A 10,740-nucleotide genomic window follows, 5' to 3' on the forward strand; every position below is an offset into this window, starting at 1 on the left:
GTAAAACTTGTCATACCTGTCAGTTGGTCAGAAAACCTAACCAGAAAATTCCTGTTGCTCCTTCAAAACCTATCCCAGCTATTGAAGAACTCTTCAGTCATGTGATTGTTGATTGTGTTGGACCTTTACCAAAAACTCAATCAGGAAACTGGTATTTATTGACTATCATGTGTGCATCTACTCGATTCCCTGAAGCTATCCCTTTGAGAAACATTTCAGCCCAAAAAATTTCTAAGGCATTGATTAATTTCTTTACATTTGTTGGCTTGCCCAAAGAAATTCAGTCTGATTAGGGATCAAATTTTATGTCTTGGTTGTTTCAACAAGTTGTTTATCAGCTCCTTGCTAAACAGATCAAATCTAATGCATACAATCCAGAATCGCAAGGTGTTCTTGAGAGATTCTGTTCTACCTTGAAAAATATGATGCAGACTTACTGTCTTGATAATGAGAAGGATTGGGATGAAGGGGTGAATTTATTATTATTTGCTGTTCGTGAGTCAGTTCAGGAGTCGTTAGGGTTTAGCCCATTTGAGTTGGTGTTTGGCCATTCAGTGAGTGGTCCTTTGAAGTTGCTGAAGGAACAATGATTGGAGGACGAAATGACAGAAATGCACTTATTGGATTATGTTTCCAAGTTTTGTCCAGACTCTTAGGTGCTTGTGAATTGGCTCAGGAAAATTTGAAGTCATCCCAAGCTAAAATGAAAATTTTTTTATGACCACAAGGCTAAAGAGTGTAAGTTCTTTCCTGGTGACAAGGTTTTAGTATTGTTACCCACTATGAGACATCCACATAAAGTTAGGTATCATGGTCCCTATGAGACTATTCGGAAAGATAATGATACAGACTATATTGTAAAAACACCTGAGCATCAAAAGCTACCCAGCAGTGTCATGTCATTATGTTGAAACCCTATCACATCTGAGATTCATCTGGAAATATTTTGCCATTGAGTGTTGTTCTGTTACTGATGACATTTGCGTTGACTCAGACACTCGTAAGTTTGAAAATATCGGAGATGAATGTAACATCGAACTGAGTAATTCTGACATTCTGGATTCAAAACTCGATCACTTGTCTCCAGAAGAGAAAAATCAACTTGCTAGTTTATTGGATTGAATACGAATGTATATTTCTGATGTTCTTAATCAAACTAACATCACTGTTCATGATGTAGATGTAGCTTCTCCTGTGAAACAACATCTCTATCGTGTGAATACGATGAAGGCTGATAAAATGCATAAAAATTTTATGCTGTAAAACAGCATTATAGACCTCAGTAAAAGTGATTGGTCTTCACCTTGTGTACTTGTTCCTAAATCTGATGGTTCAGTTAGATTCTCTACAGATTTTTGCAAAGTAAATACTTTGACCAAAACAGATTGCTATCCTATTCCAAGAATGGAGGATTGTATTGATAAAATTGGAAAAGGCCAGATATATCACAAAATGTGACCTACTAAAGTGATACTGGGCTGTTCCTCTAACTACAGGGCAAAAAAATCTCTGCTTTTTGTTACTCCTGATGGATTATATCAGTACAATGTAATGCCTTTTGAGATGAAAAACTCTCAAGCAACTTTTCAGCAAATGATGAATCAATGTCTCAACAATCTGACTGTAACTTTGGCAAAAAGTGACTTTTTTTTTAAGCCAAAGTTGTTTACTTAAGTTATGTAATAGGCCACAGCCAAGTTTCTCCAGTTCAAGCCAAAGTTTAATGAGATTTTTGGGAATGGCTGATTATTGTAGGAAGTTTTGTAAAAAATTTACTGATCTCACTGCACAATTAAGAAACTTATTGAAGAAAAATCAAAAGTTCAAGTGGTCTTAAACATGTCAATCTGCTTTTGAAAATGTCAAATCTTTATTGTGCACTTACCCTGTATTGGTGGCACCTGACTTTGATAAACCTTTCATATTAGCTGTTGATGCCAGCAGTTTTGGTGCTGGTGCTATTCTATTACAATCAGATGACAAAGGTATTGAACACACTGTTTGTTATTTTTCAAAAAAGTTTAATTGTATTGATTTTGTTATATACTGTCATGATTACTGAAGTTATATAATTCTTTGATAATGTATTGTTGTCAGTGCATATACATAATATCTTGGTTAAAAATTGTCTAATGCCAAGTTTTAATTCTCTAAGGAGGGAGGTGTGATGGATTTACTATCATATATATTTTAATATCGATGTTTGTTTAAGTTAAATGTATATGTAAAAATGTACATAACTTATACTGTTAGATCTGTATTGTGAAATTCCTACCTTTTCACTAAAAGTGTAGAAAATTCTTGAGTGTAAGAATCAACAATATATATGTGTGTACATAAACACTGGTATATCTTTTATATTGTTGCGTAAGCTGAAATTTTGAGAAACTCTCCTTATGCCTATATATATATAACCAACACGACGTGCCAAAACACAGTATGTATATATTATTGGTTTGCTATAAACCTCGAAAGCTATAACTGTTATTGTTTATATCAGGAACTTCAGATATTTGACCAGGAATGTTTACAAATATCGAATATTACAAACCATTTAACTTCAGCAACTTCAAATCAGACATTAGTATTTTTATGAAAACATTATATAACTTCATCAGTGGATAACTTGGCATGTATGGCTAGCAAAGAATGAAGAACAGAGCTAACTAGCTAAATTATATTTACATTAACTGAAAATTGATTCATTCAATGTGAATCCTCGATAAGATATCAAGGAAGTTCCAGACCAGATAGAGGACTAAATATTGTTTGTAAGTTTGTAAAACTTTTGTACATAGATCATTATTTGTAATAACCATTATCATAAATTGTTTTATTGTTTGTATACTAAAATATATTTGTAACTGTGTGTATCAATCTTGTTGGCAAGTATCATCAGTTGTATACATTTGACTTTTATTTAATTTCTAAATCTAAATTAGCATTTACCTCAGTTTCATGCAATTCCAAATTATAATATGTTACATAATAAATTGGAGGCTTGTCTGGGATAAATTGTATTACCTAACAACCCTCAACTGCCACATCCTCCCTGAACTTAAGACTTATTCTCTGCAGCCTGTGGTTGAAATTCTCTCTTTTTTTCTGATGCCTCAATTCCTTGAATCCTTTCTTCCAGCTTAGGAATTTTTTCTTCTACTAATTTGACTCTTTTCTACCCTAAATTTGCTCATCTTCATCTTTGGCTTACTTAACTTCTTAGCTTGCTGTTCTCTTTACCTCTTCTTTCTGAGCCTCTGCATCACAAACCGAAGTGCCTTAATGGAAAAGGTTGCACAAATTTCTCTCCATACTGCCATGTTTTATTATTTCAGCTGTTGCCCAATTCACTTGTTTCCTTTGTTTCTGGGATTTTATTCATTGGAATGCTTTACTTTTTGGAGTCAGACTTTCTCATTTTTATCTCAAGGAACTCCATTTGACACCCTTCCATCATGAAGACTTTTGGGGGTGGGAGTTCCTCATTCTGTAGCCCCTTTTTTATGTTCTCCTTCTCAAGAAGTCAAACATTATGGGATTCAGTGTTCAGGTGTTTCTTGAACTACCCTTCAGCTATGGTCCTGTGAAAGCTTGGATCTTACACTTTGTTCACCAGTAAACTCACTTGTAGGAGACCCTTGGGTCCCACAGATTTTTCTCTCAAGAGCTTTTTTTGTCATTCAGGTCTCAAACCTGTGTTTTCAACTAAGTTCAAAGGGGTTTCACAGAATGAATGCACTTGTTTGGTCTGCAGTGCCACCACTGTATGGGCTTTGGCATCTCCTAGCTCTGTCTTGGGAGCCATCATCTACTACAGCTTCCATTGTCCTTGGGTTTGCTGATCAGGCTCCTAAGTCATAATTGTATCTGATTCATTTGGGAATCTTTTACTTTGTTTGTTGAGTGAGCTCAACATTTTCCTTTACGTTTCTGAGGCTTCTGGTTTCCAAGAATCTCCTTTCCTTCATACATTGATGCTCTCATTTGGAGTCTCTCACTCTTTTGATTCTCCTTCAGAGGATTCTGGCAGATCAGCAAAATATATCCTGTTATTCATTGTCATCTCTCATTTCTCTACCTTCGTTTCTTGACCTCTCATTTTTGTTAGCTCAAATGATTCCACGTGACTCTGAGCATCTATTTTTCTCCACATCACCTATTCATCTCTAGCTAAGTGGGGTGTAATCCTGAATACCAATGCTCTTTTCAGTGTTTGGTCTTTACCACATTGGCTGCTGCCTTATAATATATTAATTCACATTCTAATGTCAACTGCAATATGAACCTTTACACTTATCCCAGGTTTATAATGTGTTCATAGTTGAAATGTTTTTCAAAATATAATTTTATTTTTTTGCCAATTTCAAAGTATTATATAATTTTACTCCTAAAAAAATGCATTATTTTCTACTATGTTGGTTATGGAATAAAAAGTAATGTTATTTTTTTCATTTCCATTTTGTTTTGTTTCATGAAGGGCAGCAAAAATCACAATGTTATTACATAAATGAGAACATTCTTGAAGTGCCAAGAACCAATCACAATATCCTAGAGTCAAATGCCACAAAGAAACTTTATATTTGCAATATTATGGTCTGTAACCACTGGAGGGCCATGGAGCACATTACTAATAGTGCCATATGACCCTCCAGTGGGCCACATAGCAGCCAATGTGTTAAAAGTAGTCTTTCCACATCAATGACCTTAGGATAAGGGCAAATTAATGTATCTGCCACCATCTTTTGTTACAACTGTCTGAACATTATTTTGTTTATCTATTTCAGTTACTTCATTGTTATTTCTTACACTGACCAACAAGGACCTCTGTTTTCTTGTTCTTGAGCTCCACTTTTGTACTCACAACAACAACATATGGTTGTTGGTCTTCCATATTTTGGGATCTTTGAACTTGATAGTGGAATGCCTGTCCCATATGGATTGAATCCTTCCAACAGAATTGTCTTTACTTTGTATATATCTGTGGATTTGTTCCCACACTGAACTCCTCTACACTATGCTTTTACTTTTCTCCTGGGTCTGTTTAGTCCACACTCTTCCTGTATACCTATTCTATTCTCACTGCCTCTCTTTGGCCAGTTCAATCATGATATCTGTTCTATTGCCTCTTGCTGATCCTGGGGCCTCTTTATCTTCTGCTTTGGAAACTCCTTCTTATGTCAGCTTAAGATGTCCACCTTTCACCATGGTGTTATACATCTTCATGTGCGGCTTTGGTCCACTTCATTACAAAACAAGTATTTTATTTTTGCAAAGTAGCCCATTTTTGATAGTAGTTCTTGTCAACCATCCACCCTTGCAACTCATCACTACATGTAGATAATTTATCATTGCTGGTCCATTTGTCACTCCTTTTCTTCAGGTCATCCAAGTCTTCCTCATCTCACTTCCTTTTTTTTTACCTGGCTTTTAGAGGGCAGTTTATACTTTTCTCCAAAAACTAGTTACAGTGTGGATTTGTCAATGACCTTTCAAATTTGCGCTTGTCATTATTTGATTCTTACAAACTTCTTTCCTGGTTCCTCTTCTGGACCCTTAAGGCTCTTAAATGCCTCCATTCAAACCTTTACACACCTTCTCCCTGTTATGTCTTTCTTTTGAAATATATTTTTTCTTCTTCTCACTTGCAGGAGACATCTCTGATATTTTTGCTTTGGACATCTTTAGCATTTTTACCACAGGAATAGAATGACTTTCTTACCAAACCAGTTCTTTCTCCCTAAGACCTGGGCTGCTCAGGAGTGTGATTGAATGTATTTTCCAATCACCCTCCCTTCACTGTCTTTTTTTCTCCATATGATCATCTTTTTTCTTGTCCAAGCAGATCCCTGTTATCTTGCTTGCACTTCTTCCTTTTAAAGCAGTTGAAATGTACTTTTTTGCCATGTGATTCTTCTTTTCATGACCTATCTCCTTCTACCTTGTCTGTTTGGGTGAAACAATTCATCCAGCTTTTTCATTTCTCTGTAGGAGTTGACTGTTTTCTTACTTTTCATTTCTTCTCCAAAATTCATCATTTCACAGATTCTCTTAAATCTGGTCATCAACATTCCCAGTGGCACAGTGGTTTGTCTGCGAGCTTACAGTGCTAGAAACTGGATTTTGTACCCGTGGTGGGTAGAGCACACATAGCACTGTGTAGCTCTGTGCTTAATTACAAACAAACAAATATTACAGGTAGGAATATGGATTTCTGGCACCTTTGTGTTGCATCACTTACACTACATTGCAGTTTCTTCTGCCTCCAGATTTCATCTCCCTCCATTCAGTATTCTCTGATATTCCCATAGGTTTATTTTTCTTGCAGATTCCACAAAACAAACAACCACCTCAAACTACATGAAGAAATTTGTGATCCACCACATGTTGTCTCATGGATATACTTCTCTGTCACCAAAATCCACATTGAATAGAGAATAACAAAAAGTGTTAAAGCCCATCTGCCCCAGCTCAGTGCCCACTGTTGAGATGTAGTTGTTTTACAAGACTGTTTTGGCATTTTATATATTTTACCTTCCAAGCCCTACTGCTACATAGTCTGTTGACCCCCTGATATATAAAGGTCACTTGAGCAATCTTTATATTCCATCCACGTATGCCTCACTTCAGCACTGTGTAGGAAATTCTTTTGACTACTATTCTGTACTACCACAGATATTAGGCAAAGGGTATTCCCTGCTTGATATAAGAGCTACTAGTAAGATTACTAGTAAGCAGTTAGTTTGTGAGATTAAATTTACAATTTTATATGAATACAAATACGTCAAGATAGTATATTATATAATGGTGAACAGAATGTACTAAATTACGTTTCTATAATGTGTACACATATGTAAACCAAAATACTTTTATAATAAAAGTGTATGCATTATCTAAATGCTAATAAAATAACTTATTAAATATTCACCTGTAAATATAAGCTATAAAAGAAACTCTTAAAATCTAACTTATTTTTTTCTGTTTGTTTAAAACCTTTTTACAGTTTTCTAATACTTAATATTTCTACCAATTTTATCTGCTTCAGGTGAATCTTCACTCTACTAAGTACAATAAACTTAACAGCACATGCCATTTTACTTATAAGATTAGTCATTATTGTGTATACAAAAATATTCTGGTATGAAGTGAGCCAACAATATTTTGAATCAAAAGAATGCTTACTCCACAGAACTCCATTTTTTTTATCCTTATTGCATGTTAATTTGTCATTGCACATTCAAACAAAAAAGTCATTTGTAATAATGATGCCAGGAAAAATTAGGATAGGTAGGTAGGATTTTATCAAAAACACAACTATCTTTTATTATACATATATTACATAATATATTTTTACAGCATTAAATATTAAATAAATTCAGCAAAGATGTATGGAATTAGTAAAGAATAAAATCAATATATGAAATAAGAGTTGAAAGGCTTGGGAATTTACAAATTCCTTAGTAAAAAAAAGGAAATATTTAAAAATAGTTATTTGTATCCAGGACCAAAACTATTATGATATTCCAATTAAATAGAGATCACTTTAATGGTGGCATTGAAGAAATGGGTAACTAATATTGATAAATATAAAAATCTTTTTTATAAATCTACGAGCCCCTCAGTGGCACAACAGTAAGACTGCAGACTTTCAATACCCATGGCAGGCGCAGCACAGATAGCTCATTGTGTAGCTTTATTCTTAACTACAAACAAACAAAATATATCCATGAGTTTAAAATAAAACATTATGAATATTTAAAATATAAATTATTGTATAGTAAATATTTTCAATTTATAAGTTGTATACTGCACACACACACACACACACACACACACACACACACCCCCAGTGGTACAGCAGTATGTATGTGGACTTATACTGCTAGAAACTGGGTTTTGATACCCGTGATGGGCAGAGCCCAGACATCCCTTTGTGTAGCTTTGTGCTTAATAACAAACAAGAACAAAAAGTTGTATACTTAAAATTTTATATATTAAAAATGTATTTATAACTATTACTCAGTGTAAAACACTTAAATACATCATTTCGATATTACTCTATTTATTATAGTTAGCTTAATATTCTAAATCAAACATGATCTAACACTCATGTAAATCTTGTGAATCATAATGGCAATATATATTGTAAAAGTATGCTTAGTTTTTAAAGTCATTATGATGTTGACTTTCTTACCTGACATAATTTTGAGTAAGTTCTAAATAACAATTACATTCTATGGACAAGTTCATTACAAAACTCGATCATGCAAATAATGGTTGAAAATGTCACCTTACTTACAATTTTGTTTTCCCTCAGACTTATGAATGTGATATTGCAATCACAGCCTATTATACATAAGCAATCATAGAATACGTTTGTGTAATATTATTATATACGAAAGCAAGTACATTGTAGAAGAAAATGTATATGTCATGTTTTTTTGTTATCTTAATACAATGATTAATATTTGCAAATTTTAATACAGCACTAACTTAATGATTTTGTTATTATTTAGTGAAAATGGATTAGTACATTTATATTTGTAATTTATCACACACTTACAAGGCTGGCAGGACTGAGTAGATAAAGAATACTGCTTCGCGAGCATTTGTTCTTTGATCGGAGATTTACAGGTTTGGTACATTCTAGTGCCTGTCACATCAACTGGGACACAAGTTGTGGAAAGTAAGAGGTGTGGTGTTACAAATATAACACTCATACAATGTAGAGAGAGTAAATTTATAACTTATTTAACACTAAAGGAAACAGTTATGCAAATTATAAGTTACAACATAACACAATGTAAAAACAGTAATTTTACACCTTATTCAACATTAGGAATTGTACAATTATAAATTATACACATAACACAATGTAAAAAATCAATAAATTTAAACTTTATTTAATATTAAAGTGGCCCAAGAGCTGATGGTGGGTACAGCTGGCCAGTGACCTTATTTCTGGTCAGCAGTTCAAAATTAGGGAGAGTAATATGTAGCCTTAGTAGCTTCTGTACCTTACCTTAAAAACAAATATAATGCTCCCACAGCTGAAAGGGTATGCATATTTAGTGACAATGGGAATTGAACTTGAGACCCATGAATCATGTCAGCCAAAAGCTGAACAAACTTGGATTAATCTAAAATAGTAGTAAGATATCATAATGCCAATACTTCAATTACTTGTATAGTTAGAATGCTTGAAAACAGTAATAATCTGAAACACTAATTTCAATGGCATTACACTATTGAAAATATAACCATATCTCATATTATTTTGTGCTTGACACGAAAACTTATTTGAGGATTTTAATTTCTCCAGTGAAAAAATAGTTCTACCTGAAAATTTAGACAAGGCAATTTGTGCAAAAAGTTTCAAATTAAAAGCAGAAACATTTCAAATGCACAATAAAACTTTTTATTGTGCATTTTAAATGTCATTCCTGCTTTTCATTTTCAATAGTTCTACCTCTTATTAGTTTTGTTTGTAGCATATGTGAAATTAGTCATGTTAATTATTAAGGTTATAACTTAACTTTAGAATAGTGCAAGAACCTGCATGATCATGGGCACCCACAGACATTTTTTTTGGGGGGGAGACAAAACTTGTTTGCAGGGGATCAGCTTTTACAGTGTAAGTCAACAGACTAAATGAATATGTGTTATGTGTACTTAAATTCAAACACAAATTTACAGTTTTAATAAAAATTACTAAAAATATTTGGTTTAACTACGATGCTAAGTTTACATCATAGTATGTAAAATTTTTTGTGAAATGTAAGGGGGGCAAATGCCCCCTCTTGCTGTGAATAATATTAAGCTTGTGATTTTATACTTTGAGTAATATATGCACTAGTTTTATTACGTAAAAGTTGTCTTAAGATTTTTTTTCCATCAAGGTTGAGCATCAAATTAAGAGCATCTTGGACATCCGCTGTAGCCGAATAAACCCATGGAAAACCAGAGAGAGAAGAGAAAAGCAAGAGCGAGACATTCTTAAAAATTCACTGACTGGTATATTGGCTCCACTAGAAATGTATGATGGGCTTCAGCATATATTTCATTATGATCACTTACACTGTGGTGGTGGATTTCACAAGAATGGACAGTTGTATCGTGTATGGATTATTCATTGGAGGTCTTTAATAATAGCCCATAGAGATCGTGCTATTAAACAACAGATAGAGAAATTGAAGGCAACTCATGGATAGTTATGTGTTAAAAACATGTAATGTTTGTTTAAAATATATATATATACATCTTATTGATTTTTAGATTATGAAAATTATGTTAGGATGAGTTGAATGAACTTCAAATGTATAGTTTAAAGGTAATTCATTACTGTGTAAAAGTATTTTAAGAAAAGATTTTGATTTTTGCTTCAGTTGGAGAACTAATAAGACTATGGTGTGTGTGTGTGAAGTTATTTTCAGTAGATTAAATGCTATTTTCTTTGAATACATGATAACTCAATAGTAATAAATAATGTAGTAGACTTCCATTTATGTAGGTAATAAATTTATGTATTTAATAGATAATAAAGATATTGTTTACTTATTTGCAAGTATAAATTCTCTAAACTTTGTGTTACATATCAGAAACAGTGTCATATAATCAATTAATCAAATTAGTGTTTCTGATTGTTAGTTTTTTTTATTATTCCATCAATCAATTTAATTAAAATTAGGGTATTCGATTATTCCAACTAATTGAAATATTGCCAGCAAATTTTCTCACCCCATC

The 10,740-nt window shown here is 33.2% G+C and overlaps 1 protein-coding gene across 1 annotated transcript in view; it reads left to right on the forward strand.

Moving 5' to 3' along the window:
* The window catches only part of LOC106472787, a 47,541-nt gene extending 37,011 nt beyond the window's left edge, over positions 1 to 10,530 (forward strand). The window contains exon 3 of the mRNA XM_013933447.2: positions 9,897 to 10,530. Coding sequence (XP_013788901.1) covers positions 9,897 to 10,208 — 312 coding nt within the window. The 3' untranslated portion in view covers positions 10,209 to 10,530. The remainder of the gene's footprint in view (positions 1 to 9,896) is intronic.
* Positions 10,531 to 10,740: the final 210 nt, after the last annotated feature.

This window comes from Limulus polyphemus, unplaced genomic scaffold (genome assembly GCF_000517525.1).
Source record: "Limulus polyphemus unplaced genomic scaffold, Limulus_polyphemus-2.1.2 Scaffold5610, whole genome shotgun sequence".
NCBI lineage: Eukaryota > Metazoa > Arthropoda > Merostomata > Xiphosura > Limulidae > Limulus > Limulus polyphemus.